Source organism: Rhinatrema bivittatum, chromosome 7, assembly GCF_901001135.1.
Source record: "Rhinatrema bivittatum chromosome 7, aRhiBiv1.1, whole genome shotgun sequence".
NCBI lineage: Eukaryota > Metazoa > Chordata > Amphibia > Gymnophiona > Rhinatrematidae > Rhinatrema > Rhinatrema bivittatum.
In genome coordinates, this window is record NC_042621.1 from 90,921,779 (window position 1) to 90,946,029 (window position 24,251).

A 24,251-nucleotide genomic window follows, 5' to 3' on the forward strand; every position below is an offset into this window, starting at 1 on the left:
GTCCCGGCCAGCCCCTGCCCCAGTCCACCCAGACCCCACCCCGGCCCGCTCCTTTCACTGAGCCCGGCACTTCCGTGCATACCGGAAGATACGTGCGTGGCCAGGCTGTTTTCAAAATGCGCACAGCCCAGCCACACTTTATCTCCTGGTATTTGCACACGCCGGGCTTTTAAAATGTACTCGGTGTAGAGGCCTTCAATTGCCTTATTTTAAACCACTGGACTGGTCCATTGGTATAACTATGCCACAACTGCTAATTATTAAACAAACTAATTAAACAAACGCTAATTATGCTCACATTATGCCCATATTCCATTGTATATAGTAACTTATCTTCGTTCTCCCTCTCTTTTTTTCTACTTCTCCCAGTTAAGGCATCCTTGTTATAATGTAACTTTATGCTCCTTTAAATTGTCTTTTGTTGACCGGTTGGTTATAGTTACTGCTTAGTTCGATGTAAACCGAGTTGATTAGATTTGTATCAAGAAAGTCGGTATATAAAAGCCTTTAATAAATAAAATAACTGTTTTTTTGTAATTTTTTAATTCTGCACATAAAAATTACTTAACTTGCAGAATAATCGTAGACGTGGTAATAAAAAGGCATTAAGCCAGTAGTTCCTATTATGAGGGCCCTGTAACAGCATACATGCATGTGGACCTTGCTTTTCCTTTGAATATTATTTTACTGACATTTCTACACAAGCACAAGACTTTTGATTTTATATCATTCCTGTGCTAAGAGCTGCATATTAAATCCATCAAAAATAGCTAAATTCATGGTAGAAATAAGGGTCAGACAAACCAACTGTGGATGATATTTGGAATTAGTCCAATAAAAAAGGTAACTGTGACTAGCTTTTGAGAGCTAAGCTCCATTCATCAGGTCAGTGAAGAGATGGTGTAGTTACACCGGGTTTAAATACTACAGAGTCAGCAGGCCATGATCTTATCTGCATATGCCAGGAAGTTAGGGATTATATTACAATCACAGTTCAGTAAACTGATCTAGTCCCTAGCCAATGGATTGGATCACAACATCTTGCATCCTGGATACCAGGACCAGCTCGGATTTGTCAAAGAAATCTATCCCTTGAGCATTCAAGAAAGCATGGGATAGGCACAGAGAATCCTTTGATGTGTGAGAGTAAAGCCTGAGACCTGGAATGGATAGAAGAGATGGGACTTGTGGTCCTTATTTGCATCATTTTCTAACATTTCCCTGCATGTCTGAATTGTCCTTAATGGTGCCATGTCTATGTATTGCAAATGTCATTTCAGTTTTAGTGACTGCGGCTAAAAGACATTCTGCTGCAGCACTTATTGCCTTTTCTTCATTTATTTATGTCAACCATTGTACCTGAAAACTGGAGGATGGCCAAAGTAACCCCAATATTTAAAACGGGCTCCAGGGGTGATCCAGGAAACTATAGACCAGTGAGGCTGACTTCAGTGCCGGGAAAAATAGTGGAAACCATTCTAAAGATCAAAATCACAGAACATATAGAAAGACATGGTTTAATGGAACACAGTCAACATGGATTTACCCAAGGGAAGTCTTGCCTAACAAATCTGTTTGAAAGGGTTAATAAACATGTGGATAAAGGTGAACCAGTAGATATAGTGTATTTGGATTTTCAGAAGGCATTTGACAACATCCCTCATGACAGAAAACTAAAAAGTCATGGATAGAAGGCGATATCCTTTCGTAGATTACAAACTGATTAAGAGACAGGAAACAGAGAGTAGGATTAAATGGACAATTTTCTCAGTGGAAAAGGGTAAACAGTGGAGTGCCTCAGGGATCTGTACTTGGACCAGTGCTTTTCAATATATTTATAAATGATCTGGAAAGGAATACGACAAGTGAGGTTATTGAATTTGCAGATGATACAAAATTATTCAGAGTAGTTAAATCACAAACGGATTGTGATACATTACAGGAGGATCTTGCGAGACTGGAAGATTGGGCATCCAAATGGCAGACGAAATTTAACGTGGACAAGTGCAAGGTGTTGCATATAGGGAAAAATAACCTTTGTTGTATAGTTACACAATGTTAGGTTCCATATTAGGAGCTATCACTCAGGAAAAGATCTAGACATCATAGTAGATAAGACTTTGAAATTGTCGGCTCAGTGTGCTGCAGCAGTCAAAAAAAAGCAAACAATGTTAGAATTATTAGGAAGGGAATGGATAATAAAACGGAAAATGTCAAAATGCCTCTGTATCGCTCCATGATGAGACCACACCTTGAATACTGTGTACAATTCTGGTCGCCACATCTCAAAAAAGATATAGTTGCGATGGAGAATGTACAGAGAAGGGTGACCAAAATGATAAAGGGGATGGAACAGTTCACCTATGAGGAAAGGCTGAAGAGGTTAGGGCTGTTCAGATTGGAGAAGAGATGGCTGAGGGGGGATATGATAGAGGTCTTTAAAATCATGAGAGATGTTGAACGAGTAGCTGTGAATCGCTTACTTACACTTACGGATAATAGAAGGACTAGAGGGCACTCCATGAAGTAGGCAAGAAGCACATTTAAGACTAATCGGAGAAAATTCTTTTTCACTCAACGCACAATTATGCTCTGGAATTTATTGCCAGAGGATGTGGTTAGTGCAGGAAGTGTATCTGGGTTTAAAAAAGGTTTGGATAAGTTCTTGGAGGAGAAGTCCATTAACTGCTATTAATCAAGTTGACTTAGGGAATGGCCTCTGCTATTACTAGCATCAGTAGCTTGGGATCTTCTTGGTGTTTGGGTACTTGCCAAGTTCTTATGGCTTGGTTTGGCCTCTGTTGGAAACAGGATGTTGGGCTTGATGGACCCTTGGTCTGACCCAGCATGGCAATTTCTTATGTTCTTAAAATGTATACTTTTTTCTTCTGAACCTCACTTCTCCCTCTCAGCCTTCAATTTTCTCCTCACTGACATGCTCCTCTTACCAGTCTCCAGCTAGCCAGCTCCCTTAACTTTCCTTCCAATAGCTGCCTCCTTTCTGGAGCTCTCAACATCTTTACCCTTCTCCCACACACCACCATCAAATCATCCCTGTGATGATCCCTCTCCAACCATCCTCTCTTATTTCTCCCAATTATTCCCTTTTCCCCTCAACACTTTCCAATCTCTCCCACCCACTCCAGTCATTCCTTCATGCTTTCCAATCCGCCATCACTTTACTTCTTCCCATCTTCTATTTGTCTTGCAGCCTCTATCACCCCTCTCCAGTCTTACTCCCCCACCTCCAAATTCTCTCCCATTGTCCTTCCCAAACCTCAATCTCCCTCATTCCATTTATCACTCCTGCCCTAGCTTTCCCATTCCCCAACTCACACACTTTCCCCAGTCTTCTATTTCTTCTCTGTCTTTAATCTACTTCCTAGAACCCCATTTCCACACTCCATAGTTACCTCCTCCCTAGTCCTTATCTGCTTTCCCTGCATCGCATCCCCTTTCAAACCCCAGCAAATTCCCTGTCACTCACTCCCTTGCCTGCCTTCAATACTCTTTTTTTCACCCCTTCCTAAGCTCATCCCACTTCCATACTCTCTGACTCCTTCAAACCTCTCAGTCATAAGAATATAAGAAGTGCCATACTGGGTGACACCAAGGGTCCATCCAGTCCAGTATTATCTTTACAACAGTGGTCAATCCAAGTCACAAGTACCTGGCAAGATCCCAAATAATAGATACCATGCTGTTATCACACAGGGACAAGTAGTGGATATTCCCTAAGTCTACTTGGTTAATAAAAGTATATAAGCTTCTCCTCCAGGAAATTATTCAAACCTTTTTTTTAAATCCAGATATGCAAATTATCTTAACCACATATTTCGGTAATGAATTCCAAAGCTTAATTACGTATTGAGTGAAAAATAATTTTCTCTGATTTGTTTTGAATGTGCTGCTTATCAACTTCATGGAGTGTCCCCTATGTTTTGGATTGTCTGAAAGAGTAAATAACAGATTTACATTTGCCCACTCTATTCCACTCATGATTTTATAGACCTCATATCATATACCCCCATCAACCATCACTTCTCTGAACAGCTGAACCTCTTTAGCCTTTCCTCATAGGAGTGGAGAGGCAGCCTAGTGGTTACAGAAGCAGACTACGACCCAGGGAAATCAGGGTTCAACCCCACTGTTGCTCCTTGTGGCCTAGGGCAAGTCACTTTACCCTCCATTGCCTCATCTACAAAATTAGATTGTAAGCCCTGTGGGGATAGGGAAATACCTATAGTACCTGAATGTAACCCGCTTTGATGTACACTTTGAAGTGCCAAAAAGCAGAATATAAAAATCTAAATAAATACATAGGGGAGTCAATTCCATCCCCTTTATCATTTTGGTCGCCTCTATACATCTTTTCCAGTTCAACTATATCTCTTTTGAAATGTAGCAACAGAACTGCACACAGTACTCTAGGTGCAGCCTCACCATAGAGCAATACAGAGGCATTATGACACCCACAGTTTTATCCTCCATTCCTTTCCTAATACTTCCTGATTGCTTTTTTGACGGTCACCGAACACTGAACAGAGGATTTCAAAGTATTCTCTACTTCGTCACCCAGGTCCTTTTCCTGGGTGGTAACTTCTAACATGGAACCTAACTATGTAAGTAGAGTGTAGGTTATTTTTCCCCATGCACATGTGCCATTTGAATTCCCAGTCTCTATTTATTAATAAAATCTTAATTTTCCACACTCGTTACCAAACAAATTGTTCGAGACCAATTACAACAATAGTACATACAATGTATAAATAAACCAAGGTCCTCCTGCAATTTTTCACAATCAGCTTGTGATTTAACAATCAGAAATAATTTTGCCTGCAAACATGATCATCTCACTTGTCATTCCCTTTTCCAGATTATTTATAAATATATTAACAAGCGCCGGTCCCAGTACAGATAGCTATGACACTCCACTGAGAAAACTGAGCACTTAGTCCTGCTCTCTATTTATCATCTTTTAACCAGTTTGCAATCCACAATAGGGCATTGTCTCCTATCCAGTGACTTTTTAATTTTCTCAGGAGTCTCATGGAGTACTTTGTTAAATGCCTTCTGAAAATTCAAATATACTACATTTACCAGCTCACCATTATCCACGTTTATTAATCCTCTTCAAAAAACTGAAGCAGATTGGTGAGATTTCCCTTGTGTGCTGGCTGCTTCCCATTAAACATGTCTTTCTATTTGTTATATGATTTTGTTCTTTAAAATAGTTTCCACAATTTTTCATGGCAGTGAAGTCAGACTCAGCAATCTATAGTTTCCCAAATTACCCCGGAGCCCTTTTTAAAGATCTTTGTTACATTGGCCACCCTTTAATCTTCAGGTACAACAGACGATACGAGTTACAAATTACCAGCAACAGATCTTCAGTTTCATTTTTCAGTTCTTTTACAACTCTAGGGTGTATACCAATTGGTCAAGACGATTCACTACTCCAGTGGTTCTCAACCTTTTTTCTAATCAGAACACATCTGAAAGAGGATGCTGACATGTGGGACACACATGACCATCGTGGGACTTACTATAAGCATATGCTCGGCATCACAGGAGGCCCTCACTTCCTAACAATCGGGCCGATACAGTAAAGTCCGCGGGAGAATGGACGAACGCCCGCTCTCCCGGCGCACGCAGCGGCCCTTCGCCGGTGCGCGCGATTCTCTATTTAAATTAGGTGACGCGGTAGATCCGGGTAAAAGGAGGCGCTAGGGACACTAGCGCGTCCCTAGCGCCTCCTTTTTGACAGGAGCGGCGGCTGTCAGCAGGTTTGACAGCCGATGCTCAATTTTGCCGGCGTCGGTTCTCGAGCCCGCTGACAGCCACGGACTCAGAAACCGGACGCCGGCAAAATTGAGCGTCCGGTTTTCGGCCCAACAGCCGCAGGCCAAATTCAAATTTATTTTTTTTTTACTTTTCGGGACCTCCGACTTAATATCGCAATGATATTAAGTCGGAGGGTGCACAGAAAAGCAGTTTTTACTGCTTTTCTGTGCACTTTCCCGGCACTGGAAGAAATTAGCGCCGACCTTTGGGTCGGCGCTAATTTCTGAAAGTAAAATGTGCGGCTTGGCTGCACATTTTACTTTCTGTATCCCGCGCGCATACCTAATAGGGCCATCAACATGCATTTGCATGTTGAGGGTGCTATTAGGTGCCGCGGGTTGGACGCGCGTTTTCCTCCCCTTACTGAATAAGGGGTAAGGGAAAACGCGTGTCCCAGAGCAGGCTAACAGTGCGCTCCATTGGAGCGCACTGTACTGTATCGGCCTGAATGGGTGCAGAGCAGAACTAGGACATTTCCCAGTACAACTCACCATATAAAAACGATAATCTGATTCTGCTGCCATCTTAATAACAGCATCACAAACTCCCTCTACTACCCGGTGCATTGTAAAATAATATAACCTGTACATGTCTATCAAACCTGCCATACCTCAGCAGCACGAACTCCAAGAAATGAAACAGCAATAGCCCTACCCTTGAAAAGGCAGCAGTTCATCACCAGTGCAATATAATATTGAGAAAACACAACAAATAAGGCTGATATAAACCTCTAGTAAAATACCTCATCTCAGTCACCTACACACAGAACACAGGCAGACCCACCTTCTCCAAATATAGAATAAAAGACCACAAATTACAAATGTGGAAACAAAACCTGAAATGAAAACCCCAAGACCACCTTTTGCATGAAGTACAAAACTGGAGACTAGAAACAAAAATATATTTCCTCCTACACTAAGCAAAGTTTAGAGAGAGAAGAAACGCATATTCTCAAAACTGACATAGTATGGCCCGTGTACCCAGTCACTCCCCCCTCCATGCCCCCATCAACCCTCACTTCTCCCAACTACTCAGTCATCCCTTTACATACTTATATCCCTGTCCAATATTCCCAACATCCCCCACCCCACATCCTCTTCCCTATGCTCCCTCTCTCCCCTGTTCAACTTTTTCTGCCCTCCCCCCCTTCCCTTAGCAGAATACCTGACCACCTCTTTCCTACCGCTTCCTGTTCATCATTCCCCACTCCCCTCTTCCCCAACCCAGCAGTTCCACACCTCCATCTCTCTCCACTTCCATCTCTCTTCCCTGCCCAGCTGCCCCCAACCCCTCCCTCCTCCACCTCTCCCTACCCAGCAACCCCAACCTCCTTTCCCCCCACCCCTTCCTATCCAGACTCCTGACTCCTGACTCCTGACTCCGGCCCCCCCCCCCCCCCCCCCAATGCCTTCCTGCCCAGTACATTTCCTCTTCCTCCTGGCTCCCAGCCAGCAGAAAAGAATTCAGCCAAATCCAGAGACTCTCCCCTCTTATCAGCAACAGATGAGGGCAAGAAGCATTGAGGAGAGGAAGATGAGGAGGCAGAGGCAGATCTACAAAGCACGCAACTTTCTCCCTTAAGCTCCTACTTTCACATCCAGGCCCCATGGGGTGAAGAAAGCATCAGTCTCACTGCCAGGCCAGGCAGAGGAAGATAAACTTGGTGTCCTGCCGGGCCCATATGAATAGGAGTAGGTGATATCACGCTCTGATCTGGGTGAAGGAGGAGGGAACAATTTCCTATTGGCCAGGAAGAGGAGAAGGAAGCAAGAGCAGCGTCCTGTCATACCCAATAAAAGAGAAGTCGGACAACTCCTGCCCAGACTGATGAGGAAAGATCAGTCTTCTGCTGGCTCTGCGACACACCTCCCGGGACTTCACAACACCTTAGTGTGTCCCGACACACTTGTTGAGAATCACTGCACTACTCTAAGTTGTCAATCTGCCTTACTACATCTTCCAGCTACACAATGATTTATATCAGTTCTTCTGAATAAACACCACTGAAAAAAAATTTCCATTACAAATATCCCCACAACATCCTCTTCAGTAAACACAGAAGCAAAGAATCAATTCATTCTTTCTGCAATGGCCTTGTCTTCCCTATATGCCCCTTTAACCCCTCAATCATCAAATAGATGGTTCCTTAATTTTAGCCAGTTCCTCTCTAAAGTCAGCTAACTTTTTTTTTTTTTTTTTTAAGTGTAGATGGTCAACCTTTGGATTAGAGACCCATAATTATTGCACTGAATAAAATCTGTCATGTGCATTTGTCTATTTATTTATCGTCTGTACATTTATTGTTAAGAATCCTAATCATCGTCCATCTGTTCTTTTTGGACAAGTGGATGGTAGTATAGCCCCCACCACTAAAGTCTTCCATACCTGACATATAATTTCCACTTTCTCCTTCTTGTGGAAGAGAGGGGTCAAAGGGAATACCTGTACATTCCCCATGATTGGAGAAATCTCCAGATCCATATCTGTACCCCCATGAGTATTCTGAATCTGAGCCCCCCCTGGTAGGTGAGAGGCAAGGGCACTGATCTCACCTGGTTAGCAGACAAGGCCTCAGAGGGGAGCACTTGTCTGTTGGGGCCTAAACCCAAGGAACTCCAGTGCCTCGGGGAATCGCTCTCATCTGATGGGATGGAGATCACTATCAGCACAGAGGACATCAATGTCTATTCCCCTCTGGCAATAGACATCTGTACCAAGCTGCCGGTCAGTTGCAGGGACTTTTGCATCAACTGGATACTGGTCTGCATCAACACCAATGCCCTTGATGCTGGTGTACTGATGCTTCGCATTGCCTTGTCCAAGGCCTATTGTATTTTCCTGTCCAGGTTCCTCCTCGAAGGCTGCCAGTTTTAATATTTATTTATTTTCCAACTTTTATATACTATACACTCAGCAAAAGCTGATTGGAATAGTGCATAACCATCCGCAAATTACATAATACAGAAAATACAACAACCTTTTGGAAATAGGAGGGATTGCCATGTTTTTCTGGGAAACCTGAAGTGTATCAGTAGCAGACACCTGGATCCCTGATGACTATTGCAATTTATGGGAAAGCATAGAGGATGAGTTCTCCTAATCAGGAGAATCTTCAAGGATCTCATAGCCACAGCTAGAAAGTCCCCACTCCCGGCATCGTGCAATGGAGATAAATGATGAGGTCACGTAAGATTTGCCATACTGGGTCAGACCAAAAGTCCATCAAGACCAGTACCCTGTTTCTAACAGTGGCCAATGCAGGCCAGAAGTACCTGGTAGGATCTCAAAGGATAGATAGATTCCAAGCTGCTTATCCCAGGGGTAAGCACTGGATTCCTGCAACTCCACCTTAGTAATGGTTAATGGACTTTTCCAAACCTTTTCTTAAAAGCAGCTACACTGACAACTTTCCCCCACATCCTCTGGCAACAAATTCCAGAGCTTAATTATGCATTGCCTAAATAAATATGTTCTCTTATTAGTTTTAAATGTACAACTTAGGAATTGTGGAAATGCTTGAGTGAAGAGGGAAATGCCAGTGAATTGGTTGAGCTTTACTTTCTCTCTCTCTCAGTCATGCTTTAAAATTATTTACAGACAGAACTGTAGTTTTAAAAGCCAAGTCTTTTGGCATCATCTCGACGTACAAGGTAATGACTAAAATCAATGGAAAATCTGACAGGAAGATTTGAGAAAAACATTTTGGGTTCACTGTGAATACCAGATTGAAACAATTAACACAAGTGGTGCTGAAAAATGTCATTTTTACAAAGACAAAAAATATGACAGATATGACTCCGCTGAAAAGAGTTTTCAAAACTGTGTCCAAATTACCCCTTGCAAGTGCTGTACCCTTTGCAGAATTTTTCTAATGCAGACCAAGATTGTAGTCTTAAAAGAGAATTATACAGATATACTGTACAAAGAATTACATGCATTTCTGAAGTAACAGAGGAGCAGATAAGTAAGAAAAGGCATGTGAAACTTTTCAGCAAAGCCCAGATACCCTTCAAGAACATGAAGATAATAAATTCCACCACAACACTTATATAGAACTCGCTTTTTTTCATGATCACTACTACCACTTGGAGAAATAAGAGTAATGTTACTAAAAGTGGACAATGTGAAAGCAGAGCTCCAGATCTACATTCATTTATCACAAGAATATGAAGACATATACTTTCACCTAAGAACGTAAATCGTCCCATGCTGGATCAGACCAAAGGTTCACCGAACCCGCAGTCTCTCTCATGAACTAACCAAACCCTAAAAGCAGATCCAATTTCTTGCTGCTCACTCCCTATGACAAATGGTGGGTCTCCATGAGTCACCTGGTTAATAACTATTTATGGACTTTATTTCCATGAACTTGTCCAAATCCTTTTTAAACTCAACTATGCTAGTTGCCTTGATCACATCCTTCTGGCAATACATTTGCTACCTCCCAGGCCTCAGGTATAAAGGCAGATTTCAATAATAGGTTACAGATTACTAGTAATAGGTCTAAAATCTCATAAATATGTAATTTATTTATTTAAAAAACATATAATGTGCACTATTGCTGAGTCTAAGCAGATACAATGCTACAAGAATAAATGAAAGAGACAAAGATAAAACAATACTAAACATAGAACAACTGGATCACACTACATTAAAAAACTACAAGACAGATATTCGGTGTCACTTATCCAATTAAGTGGAGGCAGCTGAATATCTACCTGGGATCACTGGCCACCACTTAGTTGGATAATTACTTATCTAGCTATGTAGTTAGCCAGCTAACTATTTATCAAGCTAAGTAGTTAGACAACTAAGTGGTAGGTGTGGCGGGGCATCATGGGAGGAGTTGAGTTAGCTGGATAAGTTATCATTTGCTTTCTAACAGGACAAGCAGGATGGTAGTCCTCACATATGGGTGAGTACCAAGCTGAGGATGCCCGAGAGTGCAGCAAATGTACTCAAAGATGTGCAACAGGCACAAGAACTGGGGTGGAATTTGGTAGAGGGCATCCTGAACCCTAACGGGTTGGCAGAAGGATGTTGGTATCTCAGTTCGCAAATAAGTTGCGTAGCACAGACTGTCCGAAGATGGAATCTTGTCTGCCAGCCTTGTCTAAACAATAATGGGCTGCGAAGGTGTGGAGAGAGCTCCAGGTAGCAGCCTTACAGATGTCAGCAAGCAGCACCGAGCGTAGGTGTGCTACTGACGTTGCCATGGCCCTGATTGAGTGTGCTTTAACATGGTCTTGAAACGGAATGCCTGACTGCTGGTAGCAAAAGGAAATACAGTCCGCTAACCAGGAGGAGAGAGTCTGCTTACAGACAGGTTTACCCAATTTAATGGGATCGAAGGAAACAAACAATTGAGTGGATTTCCGATGGGCAGCTGTACGGTCTAGATAGAATGTTAGAGCACGTTAACAGTCAAGGGTATGCAGAGCCTATTCTCCTGGATTTGAGTGGGGCCTGGGAAAGAAGGTGGGTAGTATAATGGATTGATTGATATGAAACTCCGATATTACCTTAGGTAGAAACTTAGGGTGAGTGCGGAGTACTACCCTATCATGCAGAAGTTTAGTGTAAGGCGGGTAGGTGACTAAGGCCTGTAACTCACTAACTCTGCGAGCAGATGTGATCGCCAAAAGAAAAATCACTTTCCAGGTGAGATAGCAGAGATCACAGGATTGGAAAGGCTCAAACTTGACAAAAGTGTTCCATGATTGGGCTCCATCCTGATGATATCACCCATATGTGAGGACTACCATCCTGCTTGTCCTGTGAGAAAAATATTTACCTGGAAAATTAGTCATTTTTTCTACTGATTTCTCCTGTTTTTTATTCTTTTAATAAGCACAAATACATTCCTAAGAAAAAAAAACTGAAAATGAAGGTCCCTCTCTATGAAGCAGTCATTTATGGTGTCCAGATATAATCTCCTTATCATGCCTCATTACTGTTTCCACACTTAGTAGCCTGCCTAAGCTCTCCTAGTATTTCACAGTCTATTGCACCATCTTGGTTGGGTGGGTGGCATTAAACCTCCAGTGTTATATTCTTCCTTGTTGTGCATGGAGCTTCTATCCATAAAGATTCCATATTGCAGTTTGTTTCTGCAGAATCTCTATTTTACTTGATTCTATAGAATCCTTGACATACAGTTCCATGCCACCATCACTATCCGCTGTTTATTTTGATATATTTTGTACTCTTGTACCACTGTGTCCTAATGGCTGTCCAATTTCCACTAAGTCTCCAAAATGCCTATTATATCAATGTCTTCTTCTAGTGCCGCCTTCTCTCATCTTTGAAAATCTACCCCTTTGTGAAACAAAGTGCCTCAATATAGCCACTGAGAGGGAAGATTTTTAAAAGGCACAGATTTAGCCAGTTAACTCTCAAAGATAGCTAGCTAACCCTGTGACAATTCCCATTTTAATCTCAGTGGTTGCTGACTGATTGCTTGATAAGAAGAAATAAGGAGATTTTTCAAAAGCATATCAGATTCAGATTTCTAATGTAATCAATATACAACCAAGTATTTTGGGGTTGATTTGCCTATTAACTATTTGTTTTATTTTTCAGTGAACCAGTCCTTTTTTCTTCTTTCCTGATCTTTAGTTAGTTCTGCATACATTTTCTATTGAAAGAGGGCATTATCATCCTCTGTGGGTTTACACTAAAGGATCCATCTCCTTTTGCACTTGACCCTCAGTTTTATATTCAAACATCCCTAAGTTAGATCCTTTTAAGATCATAAGCTGTTGAAGGCCTTTTGAGCTCCTAATCTTGGTCACTTACGTTACATTCAGCACCCATTTTTACTGTGTTAATAGTGGCAAGGCATGGGATAACTGGAGACTACTACCAATTATACTTAACATATTTCAATGGCTACCCCCAGTAAGCAGTTAGAAGCCACAAAAACAAAGTGGCATTTGAGAAGACACACATTAGCCTCTTCTCCCAGGAAACCAAATACATCAATTTTATAACAAATTCAAATCCCAAAGATACACAGTATGAGGAGTCCATGAAAGTTTTATGGATTTGCTGTAAAGTAATGATTAAAAACTAATTTTTAACATAACTGCACCCAGTCAAAAAGTAGACCAATACCTGTAAATCCCATCTGCCACAGTACATCAGCTTGCAGAGTTTGAGCAACTTGTCGTGGTATTGCTCTCAGTAAACGTCTACTTGAATGTCTCCCTGTTGCATGCCAAAATCCAGAGCTTAAAGAAAGGCTGGTTCTTCTGAGAGGACGAGATGACTGCCATTTTTGGGTCCATTTAGTGTCATTGCAGAGCGATGGAGGATCATCTAATACAGTATAATACAAAGAAAATGTCGTAAGACAGATGAAAAGTGTTGGAAGAAGATAGCATACATGCAGTTCTCTAACCCCACCCTCTGAGTCTTCAGCTGAAATCAAACAAGACTTGAAACATCTCTCACATATACTTTACGTCAGGAATTCAAATTTTTGCCTGGATCTCTACAGCAGAGCTTTCCAACCCCATAGTTAGTTGAATTTTCAGGATATTTACAAATTTATTTACTTAAAAAGGTATTTATTTCCTACACCCTCCAAAGTTTGAGGCGGGTTACAACAGAACATCCATAATAAAAATAGAATACATGACATGAAACGTAAATACAAATTAAGACAATAAATAAAATAAAAACAATCGAAAATTAACAAAACAGAATACAATTAAAGATGTGTAAGGAGAATCAGGCAAAACATGGTATATGGAGTGTGTACTGAGGCTGGAGAATGCTCGCAAGAAAAGGTAGTGTTCAAGGGCTTTTTTGAACTCCTTTCTGTTTGAAATTAGTCTTAGCTCCGGTGGTAGAGTGTTCCAGAAGGTGGGGGCCTGCTATCGAGAAAGCTCGTTCAATGAATAAGTATGAAAAAATTGGCAAATGTTGGATCTCCAGAGCATGCTGATTTATCTCATACACATTCATTTCATTATCCAGAAAACCTGACTGGTTGTGATATCCACAGGACAGGTTTAGGAAGCCCTGCTCTATAGGAAAAGAGATCCAGGCATCATGGTGTTTACCAGAGGAAGGTCATGTCAAACGAATCGGACTGATTTTTTTGATTGAGTGACTAGAGAATTATTTGTAAAAGCGGTATACAAACATCATAAGAAAATTAGAAGAAGAGAAAGAGGTTTTGGGTATAAAAATTGGGGATGTATTGGTTAAATCTCTGCTTTTTGAAGACTACATTTCCCTGTTACTGTCAGATGCTAAGAAATCCCTCTTTATAGCCTGAAAGCTTCTAAATGCTTATGGACAATTCTCGACCTTTAAACAATCAGGAAAAGACTAAGGCCCTGAACACGATTGTTAAAATGAAGAATCACTGGGGAAATTTTCTTCTGAAATGGACTTAACTCACTCATATATTTAAATGTAAAGATTACTAAGTTGCCATCCAAATGATATAAAAAAAAACATTCCACCAGTGGGAAAGGAAACTGAACCTTGGAGGCTAGTGCTGGTACTGTTACTAGGGTCAATAGCCTTAATTAAAACTATCCCATCACCAAAATTGGTATATGTTTTATAGATGTCATTATGCTGAATAATATAAAAATTTTAAATAGTATTTGTTCTAAATTTATCTAGAAAGAAAAGAAACCATATTTAAACATATAGAAGATGTTGCTGCCAAGGGAAGAGGGCGGTTTAACATTTCCTGCCTCCTCTTCCTAGAAGATTTGTTTCTTGATACAAAGTAGTATTCTGACCTGAGTTTGGCGAGTCAGATCATTAGTCCTTGAAATCTTAAATATGTCCTACCGTATATGCTGAAAAAGATAAACTTCAAATGTGTCTCTTGCCTAACGATTTCTCTTAGAAATCGTTGGAAGCTTGGAAGCTTCTGAGATCCAAAATAGGGCTATTTTTTTCCCAACTTTAGTGGGGAGCCAGTCCTTTCCCCCAGTATGATGTATTATATATGTAGGAGAGATTAGACAAGTTAGGAACTTCAACCTTTAATGACCAATAAAACTGTTCATATGAAGTCTTGATTGTTTTTTTTTTTAAGAGAGGATTCTTGAATAGGGATTTTTTTTTTTGCCTATTTGCAAATTAGGCATTACATTGCTACAATCTTCTTTCAAGAGATATCGCAGTATGATTTTGTTCTCTTTTTCAACATTATCGATTTCAAAGCTATACAAATTCTCTTTTTAATTTCATGGAAAATGGGATTTTTAAGGTATTGTCCAAGGTTTGGCAGAAGGACAATGGACTTATAATTAATGAGCACAGCACAGCTAAAAGTAATACAATCATATACCAAAATACTGTCAATGTGGGAAATACAATGTTGTACTCTTCAGAGAATTTATGTTCCCATGAAAGCCTGCAAAGCTGGGACCAACGAGACAAATACCTGTATAAAGTGTGCTGTCAGAGGCCCCCTCTTCCATTCTATATGGAAGAGGGTGCTAAAGTATGGTGTTTCTGGCTAAGTATAGTGTGTGAACTAAATATCATCACTGGGAAATAGATCCCTTTTTCAGCAGGATTTTGCTTGTTATATTTGCCCAAAAGTATATTGATAATTATGATAAATGAATTGCTAAGGCTTTCTTAACTGCGAAAAAGTGCATATTAATTCATTGGTTAAGGAGACTTCTGAGTTATCTTGGAGAAATTTCATGATTGATCTTGTACACATGGAACATCGATCAGCTGTGACTAAGTCAACTAAGACATATGTAATTTTTTTTCAAGTGTGGTGACCTTTTATAGCAACATTATCTGGAACTTTCAATTCTTGCTTTCCAAACCTTAATGCGGGTATGAGTTTGCCAGAAAGGGGAGATCAGCTGCTTCTGAGTATAACTTTTTGGTAGATCTTTATGTCATCAGCTCTCCCTTGGAAAAATGTGTGTGTGTATGTGTATATATTATATATACACATACACACACACATATATATCTGTAGAGGCTTAGGATATGGGGAAAAAATTTTCACAGTGTATTCTGTGTTAAATTTTATGTTGTTCAAATCAATTAATAAAAAAAGTTAAAACATAAAAAATGATCTAACCATCAACAGGGTAATCTTAAATTTCCTCAATACTCACATATGAATGTCCAAAATCTGATAAGAATATTAAATTCAACATATGTTCCTTAATGTGTGTGTGCATGTAGGCATTTACCACCAGCATCTGTTAATCCTTGCAAATCCAGAGCCATTAACCCATTATGTCCCAAAAGTTTTAAGATGCTGTCCTCTAAATAGGACACTGGGACATAATGGGTTGATAATTTAATGACAAAGCAGAGTTGCTTACCTGTAACAGGTGTTCTCACAGGACAGCAGGATGTTAGTACTCACAGACAGGGTGACATCATCTGATGGAGCAAATCACGGAATACTTTTGTCAAAGTTTCTAGAACTTTGAATGGCACCTACTGGGCATGCCCAGCATGGCAATAACCCTGCATCCAGCAGGGGTCTCCCTTCAGTCTTAAGTATAGCAAAAAAGAGCGTGCGAAAAATAACATAATAAATCGCAAGCGTACCCAACTCCACGGGGTGGCGGGTGGGTTTTGTGAGGACTACCATCCTGCTGTCCTGTGAGAACACGTGTTACAGGTAAGCAACTCTACTTTCTCACAGGACAAGCAGGATGGTAGTCCTCACATATGGGTGAATAACAAGCTGAGGATGCCCGCGCATGTACTGAAAACACCCAAAGATGTGCAACAGGCAGAACAACAGGGGTGATTCTTTGGTATACGGGCAGCCTGAATATCCCAGCGGGTGTAGAAGGAAGTTGGATATTACCTGAGAAGAGATTGCATAGAAGTGACTGGCCAAAGATAGAATCTTGTGTACCAGCCTTGTCTATGCAATAGTGTGCTGCAAAGGTATGAAGAGAACTCCAGGTTGCAACTTTGCAGATATCAAATAATAATAATGTAATAATGTTCAATGTAATAATGTTCCTTGTAATAATGTTCCTTGTAATAATGTTCAATGGTTGATTGTTATTGTTTCAATGTTCTATGTAAAAAAAAAACCCCGGTCTAACCTCCCAGACCAGGGCAACCTTCTCGTTACATGTAAACCGGATTGATTTGTATTGCATACAGGAATTCCAGTATATAAAAATTAAAAATAATAATAATAAATAATCAATGAGAGGTACAGAACGAAGGTGTGCAACAGACGTTGCCATAGCCCTAATGGAGTGCGCCTTAACTTGGTCCTGAAGCGGAAGGCCTGCTTGTTGATAGCAGAAGGAAATGCAGTCCGCCAACCAGGAAGACAGGGTCTGCTTTCCGACCGAGGTTCCCAGCTTAAGCTTATCAAAGGAAACAAAGAGCTGGGTGGATTTCCTATGGCCTGCAGTGCATTCCAAATAAAAGGCAAGCGCACATTTACAGTCCAAGGAATGCAGAGCCCGCTCAGCAGGAGTGAGTGGGGCTTTGGAAAGAAAGAAGGCAGCACTATGGATTGATTTAAATGAAACTCAGATACCACTTTCGGTAAAAATTTAGGATGAGTGCGAAGGACCACCCAATCATGAAGAAATTTCATGTAAGGAGGGTATGTAACCAGCGCCTGCAGCTCACTGATCCTGCGAGCAGACGTCAACGCCAGAAGGAAAAGGACCTTCCAAGTGATATGCCGCAACTTGCAGGAATGCAGAGGCTCAAATGGAGCTTTCATGAGTCGGTGGACGGAGAGGAGGCTTCAGGTGAAGCAAGCCCTTCATTAGGCACACCACCAGGGGCTGCGTCGAGATAGAGACATCCCCTGTACCCCTAGGGAAGGCGGCCACCACACTGACATGCACTCTGATGGAGGAGGTTTGTAAACCCGACTCCGAGAGCTGCCAGAGGTAGTCTAAAAACTGATTCGTGGGGCAGGTAAAAGGATCTAACTCCTTTGAAGTACACCACAACGAAAATCTTTTCCATTTCGAATGATAAGACCTTCTAGTAGAAGGCTTTCGTGAAGCTACCATAGAAACATAGAAGTGAAGGCAGAAGAATACCAAACGGCCTATTCAGTCTGCCCAGCAAGCTTTCACACCTATTTGTTTTCATACTTATCTGTTACTCTGACTGCTGAGGGCAGGGCTCTTATTGGTAACTTTTTGGTTCCAATTCCCTTCCACCCCCACCATCGATGCAGTCAGCAGTGCTGGAGCTGCATCTAAGTAACGTATCTAGCTAACCGGTTTGGGGTAGTAACCGCCGTAATAAGCAAGCTACTCCCACGTTGGTTTACCCTGCCTGTGCAATTCAGTCCTTGTTGGTTGTCTGAATATAAATCCTCTTTACTTCATTCCCCCCTGTCGTTGAAGCAGTGAGTTGCGCTGGATATGTATTCCAAGTGAAGTATCAGGCTTAATTGATTCGGGGTAGTAACTGCCGTAACAAGCAAGCTACACCCATGCTTATTTGTTTACCCAGACTATGTAATTCATTCCTTGTTGGTTGATGCTGAATATAAATCTTTTCTTCATTCTCCCTGCCGTTGAAGCAGGACCTGAGATACAGATTCTGAAAGATTGAGAGGCTGTAGGATCAACCTTTCAACATCCAAGCTGTCAGTGACAAGGCCTGAAGGTTGGGGTGGCGCAATTGGCCGTTCCTCTGAGATATGAGGGACGGGTCCGAGCCTAGAGGAATCTGTGGACACAGTGAGAGATCCCGAAGGATGGAAAACCAAGCCTGACAGGGCCAGTAGGAGGCTATGAGAATCATTAGACCCCTGTCTGTGCCTAGCTTCACGAGAGTCTTGCTGATGAGAGGAAGTGGTGGGTAGGCACAGAGGAGGTCTTCTTTCCAGGTAAGGGCGAACGCGTCCCAAGGTGGAACGTGGCGACTGCGATGTAGAGAGCAGAAGTTGTCCACCTTGCGATTCTGCAGAGACGCAAAGAGGTCGATGGTCAGGCGCCCCCACTTCCGGAATAGACTGTCCGCAACTACAGGGTTGAGAGACCACTCGTGGGGCTGAAATTCCCGACAGAGAGTCTGCCAGAACATTGTCCACACCCGCCAGGTAGGTCGCTCTGAGAAGCATGGTTTGAGATAGAGCAAAAGCCCAAAAGTGTGCTACCTCCTGACAAAGGAGGTAAGGTCCGGTTCCCCCTTGCTTGTTGATGTACCACATTGCTACCTGGTTGTCTGTTTGGATCAGGATTGTTTTGTTGGACAAACAGTCCTGAAACGCAGAGAGAGCATATCTGATTGCTCGGAGCTCCAGAAAGTAAATGTAAATCGGTTATTTACTCTTTCGGATAGTAGAAAGACTAGGGGGCACTCCATGAAGTTAGCATGGGGCACATTTAAAACTAAATCGGAGAAAGTTCTTTTTTACTCAACGCACAATTAAACTCTGGAATTTGTTGCCAGAGGATGTGGTTAGTGCAGTTAGTATAGCTGTGTTTAAAAAAGGATTGGATAAGTTCTTGGAGGAGAAGTCCATTACCTGCTATTAAGTTCACTTAGAGAATAGCCACTGCCATTAGCAATGGTTACATGGAATAGACTTAGTTTTTGGGTACTTGCCAGGTTCTTATGGCCTGGATTGGCCACTGTTGGAAACAGGATGCTGGGCTTGATGGACCCTTGGTCTTACCCAGTATGGCATTTTCTTATGTTCTTATTTGATGTTGCGACTCCTCCGCTGATCAGGTTGTTGACATGCACTCCCCAACCCAATGTGGAAGCATCGGTTGTCAAAACTATTTGAGGTGCTGGAGCTTGGAAGGGTAGACTTTGAAGGAGATGGGATTCCCGGATCCACCATACCAGCGAGAGATGAAGTCGCCTGGTGATGTGGACAAGGTTGGACATTGGATGATGTGCCTGTGACCACTGAGACATTTTGGGATTTCTGATAATTGATTAGAAACCCCAATGATAGTAGTAGCCGTACTATAAGGTGGAGGGAGTGAAGAACTCCTTCAGATGACTGAGCTCTCAGCAACCAGTCGTCCAGGTGAGGATAGACATGAGTGCCAAATCTTCTTAAGTATGCAGCTACTACTGCCAGGCACTTCGTGAAAACCCGAGGGGCTGACGCTAGGCCGAATGGAAGGACCCTGTACTGGAAATGCTGGTTCCCGACCAGGAAGCAGAGGTATTTCCTGTAAGATGGGGTAATTGCAATGTGCATATATGTGTCTTTTAGGTCAAGTGAGCAAAGCCAATCCCCTTGTTGAAGAAGTGGAAGCAAAGAGCCCAAGGTTACCACCTGAAATTTCTCTTTCCGAAGATATTTAAGGCCCGTAGGTCTAATATCGGGCGAATTCCTCCTGTCTTTTTTGGGATTAAAAAGTATCGGGAGTAGAATCCATGTCCTCTCTGGGAAAAAGGAACCGGTTCTATGGCATTTGCTTGCAGCAGTGAGGATACCTCCCTGTTGCAGCTGGGGACAGGTGTCGGAAGAGGGCCACCCTGGCTGAGGTGGAGTGTCTGATGGGACAGAGAGGAAATGTAGATGGTAGCCTTGAGCGACCACTGATTGCACCCACCGGTCAGTGGTGATGTTTAGCCACTTGGTGGAGAAGTGGCATAGGCGGCCGCCTACAGGTAGATTGGGCAATGAGGGATGGTCTTCGCTCTGAAGGTGGAAGTCAAAATCCCGCTGCAGGAGCAGGTTGGGCAGGAGGTTGAGCTTTCTGAGTCCGAGGCTGGCGCGGTGCAGACTTCTGGAAGGGCCAGGACGGTCGAGCCCAATTCGCTGGTGGATAATACCTTCGGGCCCTGTATGCCGTCCGTTTAGTTTCATGTCTGAACAGCCGCTTAGAGGGAGCTGAAAACTCCGCCTGGGCCGCCGAGAGCTGACGAAGTGTTTCACCGGCACCGATGCCTCCGGTGCTGCTGCCTCTCCTGGACAAGCTGGATTTGCTTATCGGTGCCCTGCCGGGGGCACCGAGTAAATCACCGTTACCCATTGCTCCATTGACACCCATCCCTCTTTCGTCGGGAGATGAGGACACGTCTATGCTGGAGCCCATCCCGGGGCCGTCGGGAGTACTACCACCGGTGAAGTCCCTGATGCCATTGCTGCCCTTGCGTATGATACCGTACCTCGATTTCTTGATGCCAAGACCAGGTCCATCGATGCCGGCACAGGTATCTGTCTCCACCAGAAGTCTCCACCAGAAGATCTCTCCTTTATTAATTTTATAAAGGAGATGGCGGAGACTATTCCATGTGGACCAGTGCTGGCGTCGGTGGTCACGGGAGGCCTTGGATAGCCTGGACCACTGCCTCTTGCACCATCCGGTGCAATTCCTATGGGAGCGCTGGGATGGTGAGCCCCAGGTCCGGAGTGGGAGGCACCACGGGCAAAACCGGAGAGTCCACCGGTCCAGGTGCAATCTCGGTACCCTTTCCACCGAAGACGCGTGACGCCTCGGTGCATCCGGCTTTGAGGGCATGGGACGCTCATCGGCCCAGGTATTCTTCGACAGTGGTTCAGTCGATGGCTCCACTGACGTTGTGGAAGCAGATGGCACCGGTCTTCGATGCTTGTGTCGGTGCTTCTCTCGGCACTCTGCTTTTCCCAACTCCGTCATCGATGACGTACTCGCCAAGGACTGAGACACCGATCGGAAGTCTTCGGCCTCGAATCAACATCGATGCTTTGCTGGGGATCGAGTCGATGGCACCTGTGGAGACGGACATTAAAATAACAGTGCCATTTTTTCCAATCGTGCCTTGCGGCCCTTCGGGGTCATTTGGGCACAATCAGTACATGTCTCCACATCGAGCGACGGTCCAAGACATAAGACACAAATCAAATGAGGGTCTGTGATTGACATAGTTCTTAGACAGTCCGGGCATTGACGAAAACCCGTCGCCATCGTGGCCGTTGAAAAATTTAGACCATCGCGGTCAGTGCCGACAAGGCCCACAGAGGTCCCCGTTGGGAACAGACCGAAAAATGGGGTAAACCTACCATACGACTCTGTGTTCGACGGCAAAGAAGGGAGACCCACTAAGGGGTATAAACTTTTGCAAGTTTTAAAGAAAATTTCCTGAGGAATAATTCCAGTCAGGAACTGTGAAGAGCTCCAAAAATCCACGTGGCTATAGCTGCGCAGAAAAAAAAAGTCTGAAGAGAGACCCCTGCTGGATGCAAGGTTATTGCCATGCTGGGCATGCCCAGTAAGTGCCAGTCAAAGTTCTAGAAACTTTGACAAAAGTATTCCTTGATTGGCTCCATCAGATGATGTCAGCCCATATGTGAGGACTACCATCCTGCTTGTCCTGTGAGAAATCCCAGGTGCTGTGGTACTGAACAAGACCTTGGTTGCTGCTCTCTGCAAGCTGATAAGGCAACCATTCAAGTGTTACCTGCAATAGTTAAAATGGTTAGGATCTTTTTCAATAAAAAAAATGTCAGGGTGGAACCCAAGATGGCCGCATGCTAAGGGTAATGCTCTGTTGGTCTCCCTCTTGCCCCTTTTTTACTTTTAATTTCCCATCAAAGTTTACCTTTTTGGAATGGGCAAGAGGAAGGGTATGGCCAGAGCGTTCCCCGATGCCTCGGAAGGTCCATCTCTGATCAGCTCGATGGACCACCATGTTATCCAGAGCCAAGAATCCTACACAGGCTCTGTTGAGGCGTCCTTGGGCAGTCCGCCGAGAAGTTCTCTTTCGTCAGCTACCCTGGACCTCGAGTCTTCTTTTACTTCGGAGCTGCGTTGTCCTCCTCCTCAGCCTGGCCTCCCCCCCCCCCCCACAGGGGGTGCTGACGCAACTTCTCTCTTCCAGTTGCACCCAGATGATCTCATTAGCCGGCAGTTTCAGTGTGGGGAGGAAGCAAGCTATGGAGTTGATCGCTGGTCCAGTGTAGGAGCTGAAGTCCTGCCTTCTAATCCCTCTGCTTGTCCGGAGTCTGGGGCTGGTGGATCAGTTTCCACTGACGTAATATTAGTTCCTCTGGTTAAACCCTCTAATATCACACTGGGTATAATCTAGGAAGCTATTGATAATTTTTCCAACCAGGTACTGCAGTTTGTATCACAGCAGCGTGACCTAATTCTTTACATGTTTCTCAGTCTGTTCACTGAGATTAAATCTCAAGTGGATAATTTAGAGACTAAGGGGGGGGGGGGGTCGCTTTTCAAAAATCAGTTGATACTATTTCTGCTGAACATTTGGTTCTTGCAAAATAAGATGGAAAATTTAGAAAACATCATGCGTTGTTGCAAGATTAGGATTATAAATTTTCCTAAAAAGCAATTTGTTACTCCGGTTGAGATGCTACGCAGATACTTTATGGAAATTTTATCCATTAAAGAAAATCTGCTTTCATCCATCTCTAAAGCTTACTACCTTCCAGATTTGAAAGCTTCGAGATTGAATGATACCTCTCCAGAGGTTAGCCCCGTTGACTCTTCTCATCTTTCTTCTTTTCTTGAAAATTCAACAGAAGAAGCTGCGGTTCCTTTTACTTTGCTTGTTACTCTTGCCCTGGATTCTGACTGGGACTATATTTTGAAAATGTTTTTCCGCAAGAGATATTTCCTTTTTACATTTACAGATTCATATGTTCCCAGATGCATCCAAAGTAACTCAGTCTAAAAGGAAGCGATTTTTGCTTATGCGCCCTGCTGTAATTAGTTTGGGAGCTTTCTTTTGGTTGTATTTTCCTAGTAAATGTGTAGTTAAATTCCAGGGGGTTAAATATATTTTCTTTGATCCTTCCCAGCTAAATATTTTTCACAATGATAAAATTAGACAAGATTCAGCTGTACCTACATCCAACCCATAATTCGTGTTCAGCGCATTTATATTTTTGGCCTCAGCATAGACGGCCTGTTTTCTTTGTATTATTTGTGTTATTTGTGTAAAACTTCTCTTAATTTCCATTGGTATTCCCCTTACAGTGTATTTTAGACCTCATATATTTATTATATTTGTTTCCTATTTTGTTTTATTGGATCTCTTATGTACCATTTCTTGTCAAGTTGTATTAACTTGTTGAGAAAAAAAAATGTCAGGGTAAAATTGTGGAGTCCAGAAAACAGCGAGATCATGGTACAAAGATAAGAACAAATGTATCATTTCCTTTGTGTGATTAAGGAAGGCTGTGAACCTAGCTTCCCTGTAAATGTTTTCAAGGTTAATTTAGTTTTCCCAGAGGGGGGCTAAGAATGTTCAATCTCTACCTTTTCATCTTTAATTAAAAATGCTTATCATAGTTTACCTTTGTAAGAAAGTGTATTTAAAGCTTGCATATGCCATGTCAATTTGAAATCAGTGTCTTACTGATTTTCCAAAATCAAAGCGGTAGCCGATCCAGTAGGCTGTGTAACAGTGAAAACAATAGGAATCGGATGATGAAAACAAGCCCTTTATTAAAATGCCCGACTCTGGCCAAGTTTCGCTCT

At 42.7% G+C, this 24,251-nt stretch overlaps 1 protein-coding gene across 1 annotated transcript in view; it reads right to left on the minus strand.

The window, feature by feature from the left end:
• Window positions 1–24,251, minus strand: part of MBTPS1 (membrane bound transcription factor peptidase, site 1) — a 297,566-nt gene that overhangs the window by 234,111 nt on the left and 39,204 nt on the right. The window contains exon 4 of the mRNA XM_029608668.1: window positions 12,961–13,164. Coding sequence (XP_029464528.1) covers window positions 12,961–13,164 — 204 coding nt within the window. The remainder of the gene's footprint in view (window positions 1–12,960; window positions 13,165–24,251) is intronic.